Source organism: Rousettus aegyptiacus, unplaced genomic scaffold (genome assembly GCF_014176215.1).
Source record: "Rousettus aegyptiacus isolate mRouAeg1 unplaced genomic scaffold, mRouAeg1.p scaffold_m13_p_13, whole genome shotgun sequence".
Classification (NCBI taxonomy): domain Eukaryota; kingdom Metazoa; phylum Chordata; class Mammalia; order Chiroptera; family Pteropodidae; genus Rousettus; species Rousettus aegyptiacus.
In genome coordinates this window covers 32,344,305-32,359,763 of record NW_023416288.1, presented here as the reverse complement: position 1 = coordinate 32,359,763, position 15,459 = coordinate 32,344,305, and the positions used below count along the sequence as shown (strand labels likewise).

Here is a 15,459-nt window from a genome sequence, read left to right as displayed (position 1 = left end):
CACCCCCATGCAAGGGGCAGGAGTTTGTCAGATTGTCTTCTAGAGAATCAAACATACTCCCCAAAATATCTATAGATCTCTCATGGATCCCCAACAAAAACCAGTGGTCATTCTCTCATCATATGAAAAAGCTCACTGATAATTAAGCCCACCTTTGTACACAAAAATTAACTTTTAAAAAATTAAGTTTATTGGGATGACATTTGTTAATACAATTATATAATTTTCAGGTGTACATTATCATTTGACATCTATATATTCTATTGTGTGATTATCACCCAAAGTCCAGTTTCCTTCAGCTATCATATATTTGATCCCATTTACCCACTTCACTCTCCCTCTGCCTCCCTATCAACTTTTTAATGTCTCATTTTAAATATAAATACAGCCAGGGATCAGATATTTGAGGAAAGACTCCAACAGGAAAGAGCAAACAGAAAAAGAAATCAGAGGACACAAACACACCAAGAATATTAACAAATGTTAAAAGAAACTAAAATATCCTTAGAGAACATAACATGAAACAAGAACATGCTATATAAAAGAACAATCATGAAAAGAAAATGTTCTTGGAGATTAAACATAAATGGTGGAAATAAATTCAGTAGAGGGTTGGAAGATAAAGTCAAGGAAGTCCCTTATAAGAATTGAGTAAAATCAGGTCTTGATCACCATTTTACAGCTTTGTTATGGGAGGAGGCTTAAAGCTCTAGAAAATAAAGAGCTTTCTAGTTACTAAGAATAACACTTCAGACAATTTCCCAGCATGGATCTTTTAAAAATTTCTTCCAAAGTAGTTGGAATCACCTTGGGAAGGAGAAAAGTTAGGAAGATGAAAGTAGACCCAAGCTTTTCAGTTTTTTGAGGCAATTAAGAGAAAGGAGAATATTCAGAAGGTTTTCAGTGTAAATGATGTAACCTGTAAAAATGTCCTTTCATATTACCAAATTACTGCGGCTTAGTGAGAGCTGGTTTGGTGCCATGTTGGAGTGGATTGAATTATTGATGTATTTTAATAGTATTACCTGTAAAAAGCAAAATTTCTTTCAAATCTGTCCTTTATCCTGGCATATGTAGCAAATCCAAACTTTTTGCTGTTAACAGTATGTAAGGCAAAAGGAATATAGACTGCTTGCTTAAATAATTGTTTATTAAATGGCTCGTTTTCATGATTTAGAATTTTCTGTGAGACTGTCAGGTTTTGGAAGGCTAGATCATAATTGTAATAAAGTAATTATTGTTTTTTAAAGGAACTTTTTTTTCAAAACATTTAACTTTTTCATGTTGCAAGTTTCAAAAGTATAAACTAAATTGCTCTGTCTCCAAAATGGTGTCATTGCAAAGAATGTAACATTAATATATCACGTATCTACTCAAAAGAACATAGAATACTTTATAGAAAATTTATTTTTGGGGGGGGAGTAATAGAAAAAATACTTGCCAATATATTGTATTTTTACTCATTATCTTGGTGACAATTTTGTAAAATATTTCCAAGTCAGAAAACAAACACTAATTATGAATTACTAAGATTACTAAGAAAAAACCCCATCATTATAACCTACCTCAAACCTGTCGATGTATTTATTATAATGTACTCTGAGTTGAAATAGCCTAAAGAAAAGGCTAGTCTATTTAAAATATCTTAAATAGTATTATATATTCCATATGGTATTGCATTAAATTAAGCAATATAACCAAACTGTAGTATAATAAATGGATATTCTGTTCTCAAAAAAATCAAATGGGACATTTTTTCAATGAAGTAAAAACTTCGAAATCCAACATAAAAATGTTCAGAAGAGGCATATCTAGAGACAAAGATTGATAATTGCCTATGGCTGGGTTGTTTGGAGGGATATAACTGGGTTGAATAATGTCCCCCTAAAGTTCATGTCAACCTAGCACTTCAGAATATGATGTTATTTGCAAATAGGGTCTTTGCAGACACCACTAGTTAGGATGAGGTCATATTGAATTGGGGGGAGGGTGGGCTAAATCCAATGATTGTTGTCCTTATAATACCACATGAAGCCACAGAGACACACAGGGAAGAAGGCCCTGTGAAGACAGGCAGTGATTGGAGTGAGGCAGTTACAAGCCAGAGAAGGCCAAGACTGTCAGCAACCACCAGGAGTGAGGGGAGAGGCATGGGCGGTTTCTGCCTCAGGCCTCCAGAAGGAAGTAACTCTGCTACCACCTTGATGTGAGACTTCTGGTCTTCTGAACTGTGAAAGAATAAAGTTCTGTTGTTTTAAGCCACCAAATTCATGGTAATTTGTTACAGGAGCCATAGGGAAATAGTATGTGGGGAAGATGGGAAGTGACTGCTAATGAGTATGGGGTTTCCTTTTGTGGTGGTAAAAATGTTCCAAAATTGTGATGACAGCTGCACAATTCTGTGAATATTTCAAAGACTACTGAATGGTACACTTTAAATGGTGAATTGTTGGATATGCGATTTATATCTTAATAAAGCTCTATGTACATAAAAACCCAATGTAAATAAAATACACCATTATGCTTTTAATAATTCATTTTTCATTTAAACATTTTTAGGGTTTAAGATTATAATTTCCATATAAAGAAAACAATGAAAATTAAAATAAAAACATTGCTTCACAAGTTTTAAAAACAACCATCACCTGACACATTTAAAATAACAAAACTTAGCACTCTATTTTAAGTTAAAAAATATTTAATATTACCAGATAAAAACACTGATGGTGACAGCTTTATATGGCTCGTTCCATACATTCCATAATGTAAAAGGGCAAGACCTTACGAGGAAAGAAATGAGTAGATGGTTTTGTAAAAGATTTATTGACCACATATAAGCAATTAATACAAGATGACAAATATTCGAATTATTACAAAACTTTTAGATACAATGGGGTCAAATAACTCTGATGTCTTCCTAAGAAAAAGAAATCATGTACCTTTTAATCCACGAGAAGTTCAATGTCAACATTGATATTGTATAACTATCAGTGCTATCCTAGTGGCCTATAAATTTGCTATAAATAGATTTATTTTTTGCTCGTCAATCACTCTTACTATGATTGGATTTTAACAGTGAGGCCTGAAGAGGCATAATCATTTTTTAAGCACTGGATAAAAACGGTGATATAAATTAATGATGGGTGTTAGGCTTGACATTTGGTGTTCATACGATGTAATATATTTAATTGGAGGACTTAGGTACATTTTTAAGTCCCAAAATGTGTTTATAAAATATCATGAGAGAATATGTGTATGCTTTGACTCACTCTGCCTTGCTTTTAAAATGGAATATATTTGGCACTAAATTGAACAAATGAAGACCAGCAAAATTTTGTGAGACTAAGCTGCCCCATCAGAGTTGCTCGTCCTGACTTATAATTCATATTACTTCTTAGTTCTTGACTGAGCCAAAACGAACAGACCTAACTACATAGTACTTGTGATGTATGAAAACAGAATCTTGAGCTAAGAAGAGACTGCTTCACTGATGAGCCAATACCCCACTCCCCACCCCCCCAATCATAGTTACAAATGTGACATTCATTTAAGAATTCATATTTTCACCAAATGCTTATTTTCAAGTTTTCTTGCTAGATATGTTCTTGGTTATGTGGCCAGCTAAAATATGGTATTTGAATTAAGGAAATTCATATAAAAACATCTATTTTATAGGGATCTTTCTTTACTTTAAATTTCTTCAAAAAAGAAAACAAAAACAAAAACCAAACGCCAAACTAAAACTTTGTAACGAAACTCTGGGAACAAAGCACTGGTGGCCATATTTTTGAGTCTCCAGTGAGGCTCGAAGTCCACTCATTTTTCAAGTTTCAAGAGTTTCTTCATTTGCTCCACAAGTATCAACAACACAAATTAAACAACTCGTTACTGGAAAAGCTCGAACTTTGGAGTTGGCAACCCATTTGTCTGTTTCGGTATTATATTCAAGGATGTGTCCTAATCGACCTACACCTTGAAAACCAGCCAAGACATAAACTATAGAGCCAACTGCTGCACACTTCACTGTTACGCCCTTCCAAGGCATCGGCGAGACCATCTTCCATTCATTTAATTTAATATCATAATATTCCACATTGTCCAGACCACCTTCAAAAAAATAAAACATGAACAACTATATGAATAATTTAAAGAAGACTTCTTAAAGTAATAATTCTTTGCATTTTCTCGATATTATTATGAAACATTTTCAAGCATGCAGAAAAGTTGTAAGAAATTCACAATGAATACCCACATATCTACCATTTAAATTCTTCTCACCTTAATATAATAAAAAGTTACTTTTTATGTGTTGTTTTAGAATCACAAATGTTTATATTCTACATAAAAACATTCTGCTGTTTTGGAGAAATAAAAAAATCAACTGATCTGTGGATTTTCCTTCTGATTAACTTTGATTGTAATTTTCAAATGCTCTTTTTTGGCCTTCTGCTATTTACCCTTCAGCATTTTACAGAAAATATCAATGAGTAGAGGCAGAAGGGAAAGAAGTTATTTGTTATACTTATGTAATGCTTAAAGTTTCTGATGAAAATGAGGTTTGTGGACTATCTATACATTCAGTCCAGTTCTCCATTATTTAAAGCAATTGTTTAAGATTAGTATATTATTTAAGAAAATAAAAAGGTCAAATTTACTAATTTCAAAAATAGTAATATTGATTATTTTTATGCAATGTTTAAAAATGTTTAGGAAACTGCCATTTAGAGCCTGGATACAAGTCCTAAAACTTATATTTAAAAAGTTTTAAAAGTTTTTTTAAGATTCGATCAAATGTTTCTTTTATTCAATAGTTCTTAAACTAGTGTGGTAACATTCCCTAGGTGCTATCTGTAAATTTATGGAAGCCATCAGAGATTGTCACAATGACAGATGGCCATTACCCACATTTCATGAACAGAGAAATACTCCAATTTCATAAACTATGTTTAACACACCCCAGTGTTCCATAAAATATATTAGTCCACAGAAACTATAAAAATAAGTGTAATGATGTATGTTATAAATGCTTGTATCTAGATTTTAAGAAACATTTCAATAATTTAAGATAAAAAACATCAGCAAACTCATTGAGAAAGTTGAACACTGAATTAACATCAGAGAGATACCTAAGCCATTCTGACCGCCCACAGCAAATATCTTGTCTTTTACAAACACTAGTCCATGATTCTTCCTGGCCTCAATCATTGGACACAACTCAGTCCATCTGAAAAAGAATAGAAAGTTTTTAGTGTACTTGTTCACGGGCAGTAAAAGGATTCATACTAATTTATAAGAAAGGTCTGTTATCCCAATTAAGTGCTCATTTACCACTAGCAAATGTGAACACACACACGCACACACACACGCACACGTCCTGAAAGCTAGAAAACAAAAGCATAACAGTGGTTTTGAGTAATTTATTTACAGGTCGGGTTTTATTTTCTTTAATTCCTATAGGACATAAGATATAGAGGATAGCTGGAGACTATTAACATGTCTTTGGAAGAAATCCACTTCCTGTAGTTCACATTAACTTGTAAAAATGGTAACAAAAAAGAAGGAAAAGATACATAGAATATAAAGCACTAACACTGTCACATGTGGCATTAGTTAAAGACTAGCACACAGCTGGGCGTGGGAGAGCTGGACTAGGCCTCCGCTGCCTCTCCACACAGCGAGCTTTACGGAGTGAGCTGTCAGAGGACACTGAACGAAGCATTTGACTGGGAAAAATTTAATCTCCATAGCTCTCTCTTCTCCCATTATGCCCATGATATAAAGAGCACATTTTTACGTGTATCTAAATCTCCTGAAGGTTTTGCAAAACGCACTTCTTTTTATAGTTTGCATGCGGAGATTGCACTAGGTCTTGCTCTCTCCAACGGGAAGTTTAGTGTTTAGAAGCTTTCCTCAAAATTCTGACTGCATAAGCTTCATTTCTTAGCTTCCAATTAAACTCGTTCTAGTCATAAAACACTTAAGAAAACTGTCAAAACTGGGAAGAAACATTCTTACAAACTTGGATGGACTGATCACATATTAGAAAAGAAACCATAGTAATATGTTACATAACTTATTTTTCATTTTGAGATGTTTAATTATATTCACGCGAGTTTTTTTTTTTTTTTTTTTTTACTCAGGAAAATTTAAGGGCATTGAAGAGAAATAGAGAATTCAAATTTAACACATTAGCTCAATATATACAAAACTAAAGAAATGCTAAGTTGTGTTTTAAAATATTCCCCAAACTGAATATATGTGGCTACTTTTAAAAAATAATGAGGTTGAAGAATTCCTTTAATATTTTCTCTCTGCTACTATGAACAGAATATATTTCAATATCTCAAAATTTAGAAGCCTGGAGTTTATGTGGTATGAGTTCTACTTTAAGTGATTTTTTTAGAAGTGAAAAAAGAATTAGGCAGCAGGATAAAATAGATTGCAGTTTTCCAACTAGTATTGTGTAATACTTTTTGAGTACAGGGTTTATAGGAGGTAGAGACTGACTCAGGAGGGAGGACAGTAATTATACGCCCCCTGCTGTGGTGGGGACAATATGGGGTGGGTAGTTGACCTGATGGATGATAGGATGAGGATAAGGGGTATTCCTAGTGTGCCCTGGCAAGTAAATTTTGAAAGTTGTTGTAAATTTGAAGATTTCAAGAGATTTCCTAGTCTCAACATTTTAACAAAAGACAAGTTTCAAGATAAGCTGCTTTCACTTCTACTCCTAACACTGGTAAACTAGTTGAGCAAAGTATGAGAAAAGAACCACTGTTAACTGCATTTTTGTTTGGGAAAGGAGTTATTGATTATGCTTCCTTAAATCCTTTAAAAATAGGTGAGAAGCGTAAATAAATGAACACGAATTAAAAAAGGGCAACAACTGGAGTGGAAGACTTCTATGTTTTGTTGGTTGGCAATATTTCCAAAACATAAAATTTGAGCCCAAGAGTTCTGGTGCCGCTCTTTGGCATAACATTTAAATTGAATGTACTTAATCACTTGTTCTGATAAAGGAAGAATAATCCTTTCAAAAAGCAAGTGACCTTACTTAATGTAGTTCTCTAGATGTTTTGAGTATCAACAAAAAGTCTGACGAAATCATCTGTGTTCATTTCCTCATTAGTTTCATGTCACTGTGCTTACCTCTGTCCCCAGTGTCTGGTGACTCAGCGCACTTCCTTTGGCTACATTAAATGGGTTCCATCGTTAATTACGAGGTCAGAAAAACTGGCTGTTTATTTCTTTAGCATCTTGCCGTTTAAAAAGCAATTATTTACTCCGCAGTTGATTTAAGAATGCTTTTGATTAATAAATGTAAATCCAAACATACTTTGGTAAGCACCAACTCAGAAGACATTACACCTAGAATTATGACTTACTGATGCCACGAACCAATATACAATATTTCTAATTAAAGGGAAATTTATTACTGATCATAAAAATTTCCCCCTCCTCCCCTACATTTCTTGACCTCTCAAAAATATTTTATGAGTTTGATGAATCAGTCAGACTTGTCTCATTCATAGGTATTTATTGCACAAGCAGAAGCAGAAAGGGAGGGACTCCCATGGGTATAAGCTAAAGCCATTTCTTAAGGTGTTCAGGCTATAAATATGCCCCTGCCCTAGCACATGCAGAAGTGTATGTACTATACACCTGAAACTCATCTAACACTGAATGTCAACTGTAATTGAAAAAAGAAAAAAGTTTAAGTATATGTACATGCTTAATACAGGAACTAAATTCTTCCGTTGGATTCCTTCTGCCTCTTGAAGTCTTCTTCCACTGAGCTTATAGAATACAATTAACTTTGAAATAAGAGTTTTAAACTGGCACATACGTTTCTGTGGCAGGATCATAAACTTCGCAGGAATTCAGCACTCGCCCAGAAACGTTGTTCCCCAAACTTCCACCGCAAACGTAGATGAGGCCATTGGCTTCCACCATCCCGTGGCTGCAGCGCTGCGTGAGCATGCTGGGCTTTGTGTGCCAGCTTTCGGTTCTCGTGTCATAGCACTCAAATAAATAGAGAGCCGAGTTTCCTGCAAAACAAGAGGGCCCCATCATGCTTCATGTGGGCTTGGAGGAGCACACAGGAGAGCTGAGCTAGCGATTGGAGGGAAGAATTTAGGGTTGTTGTCTTTTCTATACTCAACCAACTACAACAGCAAAACATAAGGAAAGCTTGAGAAAAAGCTAAGTCTTTCGTATAGATTTTGGAAAATATTCAGGAAAGAATCTGTTGGAGAGACTTATTTATTGGTAATTAAACTTTAGAAAAAGAAATGGGTTTGCTCGTGAAAGAAAAATTAAATAAGAGGCTGTATGCATGTCTTCAAGCCCAGTTGTGCGTGACAGGAATTATCCAAATTTCAAATGTTTGTACAGAGGGGAAAAGCATAGCTATTTGCAGACAGTAAATCCATACCTTAAAGTATGAAAACTACTATCTGATAATATTCTGAGCCTTTTCGTTTAATATTCTATATCAGCCACTGCACCATTAACGAAACTACCCTTCCCGACTCATGGTATGTAAGCCTTAGTGGTGTGTAAGCCTTGATGTCAAGTTGGTCCATTCTTCAGTATAGCTCGAGGTATCACTGTATGTTTCTGGTACTTTGATGATATGTTTTAATGGCAAAACACACGTTCATTCTGTTTTACAACTTCTGCACATTATAGGAGCCCAATAAAGAGTTTTCAAAATGGTACTATTAAAGATCAGGTGCTTTTTTCCTTTCCAAGAAAAACAGAAAGTTAGAACTTTACTAAATTACTTCTCATCTCCCACTCTTCCAGACTTTGCGAATGCTTAAAGACCCCACCCCCACTACCACCCGTATCATACTCAATTGCAACCAAGGTCTATGAAAAGTAAAGACCAGAGAGTAACAAACAGAAGGAGCAACGGTCATGACTAACATCTTTTTAAACATTTTTAAACATTTTCGATTTTGTAGGTTTAGTTGGTTGATATTAGGGGGAAATATACAGTATAACAGTTATTAAAAAACAAGTCAAAGACAGAGTAAATGCTAAAGAAATGACGTTACCTACTACACTTTCTACAAAAAGCATATCTGCGTAAGTTACTTTCCACTATTTTTAAGATTTCTTGTATTTGACATATGCTGTATTAGACATTCTTTGAAGATGCTTTTAAAGAGGTAAAATGGTCATCTTGAGTCACATTTAGGAAATTATAATTTTTCTTTTATTTATTTGACAGCTAGTGTGGGCGATGTGAAAACTTAAAACAGATAAATATGCTAGACGAAAGTAAAACATTCTTTGGGCTAATATAAAAATCATCAAAGAAAATAAAAAAGATGTAGTTAACATTTAAATTCTATACCTTTGGTTTATTTGGTCTTCCTAGTTTTCTTTATAAGGCCATTATTCAGCTAAAGAAATTACTTGAAAAGATGAAAGCATATAAAAGCTATGATGTGTCTAGTCTTCACATAGAATATTCATTTAGAAAAAGACCACTTACTGGACACTAACTTATTACCCATCAGCAAGAAAGATTTTTACACCCACACCTACACCCCATTCTGATCAATAAGCATAAAATACCGCTGTCAGTCATTTTATTCTAAAACTAAAGAATAAAGAGATCGTTCTTAGTTTTCTTCTGATACAAAGAAAGATAATACAAAATTTAACAGCTTGAATGTAGTAAAGAGGTCTTTAAGGATCTATGAGTAAGCCACACTTGAAATCTTTAAAGTAAATAATATTATGTATCTAAAACAACTAACCTAGAACTAAAATCCAGACAGTGTCAACGAACACTTTGACATGACAAAACGTGTATAATTTACATAATCTAGGAAGCTGAATTTTTTTTTTTGTAAATTAATGATTTATAAAGGAGTAAGGTAAACTTGTAGGGAAATGGGCTCTAAAATGTAACATATGTATTTAAATGATGTCAAAAAATGCCTGGACAAATAACACCAATTGTTGTTTATTTAAATGGGAAAGCCACAATACTCAGCTTTAAAGCACGTCCCCCAGACACAATACCCAGTTAGTTAGTCCTTACCAACTTCGGAACCTCCAGATGTATAAATTTTGCCTTCCGCAGCACAGGCAGCAAGGCTGTCTCTAGGTGTTGGAGGGCCCAGTTTGGAATACCAGCTATCCTTCACGACATTGTAACAGTCCATTCGTTTTATGGGGAAAAGCTGGGAGCCACCCAAAATGTATACTACGTTGTCCCAAAATACGCATGCGGCATCTCTTCGTTTTTCAAAGGGGCAACGGATGTCTGTCCAGCTGTAATCCTGTAACAGGACAGGACAGGACAGGAAGCTTTCAGTAATAGAAAAATATAACTGGAAAGGATGAAGCAAAGATATAGTTGAGGTAATGCAAAATATAAGAATATGTTAACTTACTAGGGTACATATAAAAATGTTTGTTTTGAGACCATTATCTAATCTGTATGATTTCTTCAGAATGTTAGTTAGTTGGGGCAGAGGGCAAGAAAAAAGACAGTGGCTACTTCGGGTCTTTTCTGGCTCCAAAATAAATGTTAACACTTAGATGCATCACCGTCACCCAGTGTTCCATTCCTTGTTACTGAGAATACAAGAAAATTCTAAAATAAGTAGTTGTTATTTTAAAAAAGTTTTTTTTTTTCTTCAAATGTGAATATCTGCATCCCTTCTCTGCCAGGTGTAGAGAGTAATAATCAATGAAATTACAAAGCATAAACTGCCATTATCCAAAATAGATGTCTAAAGCTAGAAAGTAATTTGTGGACTTCTGTGAGATATTTTTTGTAACCATTCAGTTGAGCCAGTGTAGTCAGTCACACTCTTAAAGCTGTGATATTTATTATGAAATACTTGAGTACAGTAGTCACCCCTTATCCACGGTGGATACCTTCCAAGGCCCCCAGTGGAGGCCGGAAATTGTGGATAGTACTAAACTCTAGTATATACTACGTTTTTTCGTATACACACACACCTACGATAAAGTTTAATTTATAAATTAGGCACAGTAAGAGATTAACAATAACAATAAAATAGAATAATTATAACAACATACTGGAATAAAAGTTATGTGGATGCAGAGTCTCTCTCAAAATATCTTATTGTGCCGTACTCACCCTTCTTCTTGTGATGTGAGATGGTACAATGTCTACGTGATGAGATGAAGTGAGGCGAATGACGTAGGCATTGTGATGTAGCATTAGGCTACTATTGACCTTCTGACAATATGTCAAAAGGAGAATCATCAAGCCATAATTTATGAATTGTTTATTTCTGAATTTTTCCATGTAATATTTTTGGACCATGGTTGACCATAGGTAACTGAAACTACAGAAAGCAATAAGGGACACTATTGTAACCTGTTCTGAGTCATCTGGAAACTCACTTTTACTTCCCAATGATTAGACATGAGCAGCTATCACAGTGAGGGCTGTTCATAGAAGCACTGTTTCCTCAGGATGTCTGATGGCATCCAAGGATGCCTGTCCCCTTCTTCTATGCAAAGGTGTGGGAGAATGCAAACAAAGTTACAGCACCGTGGATTCTCCTTGTTTTGAGGAACAAAAATGGGCAAAAATAACTAGGGTCAGACAGAAATCCAAACATTTCCATCTCACTGAGCAAAGCAGTGTGTGTGATGATTAATGATGAGTTCCCTTTGGGAAAATGTCAACTAACATCTACCATGTTAGTGTTCCGTGTTTCAGGCAATCATCGGATTAGATCAAAGTATCACGGAAAATAAGGACCGGTCTCTTAGCAAAAAGAAGAGCCCCTGATGTAGAATACCTTGACTCCTAGTGATGATAAACATTCCGCTTTTTAGGTAACCAGAAAAACAGAACCTTAATCCATTTTTTATTCTCAAGTTAGGTTCTATGTGTCCCCCTGGGCTACTCTGTGGTATGCCAATTGGTAGGCACACAAACTACAGGATAAATGTAACATCTTCTTGAAGCTTCATTTTTACTAAAGAAACACTGAACATCTGAAGAAAAATGTAAAAAAAAAAAATTTTTTTTTCCTTATAGAAACTATACCACAGAAATAAAAAAAGAGATAAAATAAGGACCACGTTCTTCAGGGAGTCATCCCTCAAACCTAATGATTCTTTCACATATTCTGCAAATCTACTCATGAGCACTATCTCACTAAGTTCATTCGCAGAGAAATACAATTTCATTAATAGATCATTAACTCAGTGAATCTCAAGTCTTGTACTTCTACACCTAATTTATTGCTATTTACTATTAGAAAGCAATATGGAAACTTTTTCACAATTTCTAAAGATATCCTTAAGAACATGTTTTCATGCTCTTATTTAATTTCAGGATGAGAAAACTGGTCATATATTCTTTTTTTTTTTTTTTTTTTTAACGCCTACAGCACTTGGTCTTCCTAGGTGGTCTCCCACCCAAGTACTAACCAGGCTCAACCCGGCTTAGCTTCCACGATCAGACGAGATCGGCGCGTTCAGGGTGGCATGGCTATAGACAGCCATATAGTCTTTTAAATGATCTCCACCACCTGCTTTCCTTCATATGAAAAATAACTGCCCATGTTGAAACTGGGATTGAAAAAACAAATGAAATACTTTTTTTCTTTTAGCTAAATGAGCTTAAACATTGAGACACTAGGATATGAGGTTCCCAAGAATGAATTCCAAAGAGTTTGGTAACAGAACAGTTCTAATATCACTCAGGGATTAGCATAGGGGATAAGTGGGTGCTCACAGGTACCTATCACGTAGGGCTTGGCTAAAATTAATTGCTCTCTTGGAACTACAAGCCTAATGGAAAAATGACAAGTGTTTGTGTATGCAGTATGTGTGTGACACAGAACTAGGCACATGCTGCTACTTGCAATTTGGGCTACAATTTCTCTAGAAATCTTCACGTTTTAAAATCGTTTCCAACTTTGTCATTGGCCACTGTACATGTTGGACACTAAGCTTGATAAATACTAACTGTATATAAATTCTGCTTACTAGTTCATATTCTAGGCAGATAAGTGAAACGACCCTCAAAAATTTCTACCTAAAATGCAAAATGGACTTTATTTCAGATAAAATTTAATGTTTTACATTTGGGCTTATTAAATATACCTGTCGGTATTTTTAAATACAGCATATTTAAATATATTTAAAAGTGTTAAATACACCATCTGAACATATCTGGCTTTGGTTTTATCTATGTGTCAGGGGAGGGGAGCTTATGATGTTCTTTTCTGTGTGTGTTTGGGTAGACCTCCCTGGGAAGTCTGCCTAATTCCCCCAACCTACCTAATGCCACTCGCCTGAAATAAAGTACCGAGAAGGTGATTTGATGTTCGCCCTTCAGTAACTTGTTAGTCCACTAGGAGATAATGTGGATAGTTGATAAGCAACCAGAGGGGAAAAATCTGAATGGGAAGTGAGGCTTGTCAGCTCAGTGGGCATGAGTGCTGGGTCCTAGTGGTGGGACCACTCCCAATCCGGGGCCTGCAGCTGGAGAATTACTTAACAGCTCCCTGGACTCCTGGGCTACAGGGCAAGCTAGAGAGACATGAAGCTTTCTTCTAAGCAAGAAGGTGGATGACAAGCACCAGAGTCACAGTGTGTATACGTGTGTGCACAGAAAACTGTTACACTACAAATATAATTTAAGTCAGTTAAGTTTAATTGAGGGTTTTTAAGTTTGATTTTTATCTCTTCCATGAAAAGCATCTGTATTTAGCTGCTGAGAAGATATAAAAATGGGAAAACTGGAAAGCCTGTGAGATAGAGTTTTTACATATCATGCAAAAATGTGTCCACACACAAACACACGCAAGGTATAAAGTCCTGTCTTGCCTGGTCTTGGTTAGTCATAGTCAGCCTTTCTTGTCTCTGGTGTGATCTACCACATTCTAGACTTTTTCCAAGTTCAAGACGCCTTTCCTTTTCGTAGGCTTCTCCTAGTTCCCTTCTCTGAATCCCCTCCACACTGAAGTCTGGCCTTGATGACCGAGGACTCCATTACATCCTGTTCTGAGTGATTTTGCGCCGTAGTGCAATGCTACACAGGAGTAAAACACTTCTTGAGGTGAGGGGCTGCAGTACTCTCTTTAAATGCCTCAAGGCAAAAACATTAGTCTACTGTTTTCCTTGAGAACTGATTTTATATTATCTGTATTCTGAAAACACATAAATCATCAAATAATAAAACTACAAATGTAGATTTTAATAAAGACAACCAAAATCAAAAATGAAAGAAATACTTTTTATTTTTAAGACTTAAGAACTTTATTTTGGATCATACTGAAAGGAAGCAAAGCAAAATTCAGGAAGACAGGGTCTTAGAAAAAAAGGAAAGTAAAATTAAAATGAGAAAACCTTAAGATTCCTTGCAAAAACTTCGAAGAGTCAATTTAATCTGAGTTTAAGCACTTTCTTTAAGCCACTATCTGATTTATCTTAGTTTTAAGGGCTGTTAAAAAGAAGGCATGGTGACAATCTACATAGAATACAGGTTTATGTCAGATGCCAGAACATTCCTAGTAGTTTCATGAAAAATACACAGAAATACTTTTGGCTTCATTTATTTCACAAGGTCACAGAGAATATAGCTCTAAGGAGCTGGGAAACTGGGGCACTGAGCTAGGCTCTGTATGGAGGAGCTGTGGGTCTCACGTGACTCATTTAACCTCTCCAGGATGTTAATTTCCTTATTTGCAAAACAAAAAGACTGAACCAGATGATCTCTTAAAACATTAATTTCCTCAATAACCCCATGAGAGAATATCTTCACTTTACGGATAAGAAAACTAAATCTTAGAGATGTTAAGTATCTTATCAAAAGTCACAGCCTTTGAAAGTGGTGAGTGAATGAATCTACGATATGTCTAAATCTATCAAACTCCAAAGCTGTGCTCTTAACTCCTATATTGCCCTGCTTCTCTTAAAAACTTTCTTATATGGCCTCCTAGAAAGAATACTGGATTGGGAGTGAAGTAATCTGGATTCTTCTTGTTCCTGTAGTGTTTCTAGCTAAGTGACTCTGCGTACTTGACTTGACATTGAAAAACCACAACAGCCTCACACATAAAATCAGGATGCTGGTAGGATGGCCACTGAGGTCTTGTACAGCCTGCACACCTTACTACTCACAAACATAATGCTCAACCGCTAAAACCACAGTGTCCCTGAAAACAGACATTTTCCCTGTGTCTTTGTGTAGTATTTGGCCCAGGGCTTAGCAAGGTGAAGGGAATGTTTTTATTGGGTGACAGCCCACATCTGCAGAAAAGTATATCTCATCCAGCTGAGCCACCTTCATTTTTGACCTTCTGAATGAAGGTAAAAGGTTGTAGAAACGGCACTTGGCCCCTATTTTGGATCATGTCTCTCCGTCAGCACTATCCTTAAATTACACTGACTCTGTCCGGTGTGCAATTGTCACTACGGCTCCTGGTCCTGTGGAGTCTG

The 15,459-nt window shown here is 35.5% G+C and overlaps 1 protein-coding gene and 1 pseudogene across 3 annotated transcripts in view; both read right to left on the bottom strand.

Annotated features, from left to right (window-relative positions):
* Positions 1–2,680: 2,680 nt before the first annotated feature.
* KLHL7 (kelch like family member 7) overlaps positions 2,681–15,459 on the bottom strand; it is a 49,260-nt gene continuing 36,481 nt past the window's right edge. For all 3 annotated transcript variants that reach the window (XM_016159582.2, XM_016159584.2, XM_016159583.2), the window contains exons 8-11: positions 10,061–10,301; positions 7,847–8,048; positions 5,127–5,224; positions 2,681–4,107 (exon numbers count right to left, since the gene is read on the bottom strand). In XM_016159582.2, the coding sequence (XP_016015068.1) occupies positions 3,824–4,107; positions 5,127–5,224; positions 7,847–8,048; positions 10,061–10,301 (825 nt within the window). In that variant the 3' untranslated portion in view covers positions 2,681–3,823. The remainder of the gene's footprint in view (positions 4,108–5,126; positions 5,225–7,846; positions 8,049–10,060; positions 10,302–15,459) is intronic.
* On the bottom strand, positions 12,393–12,510 carry LOC118611147 (annotated as a pseudogene).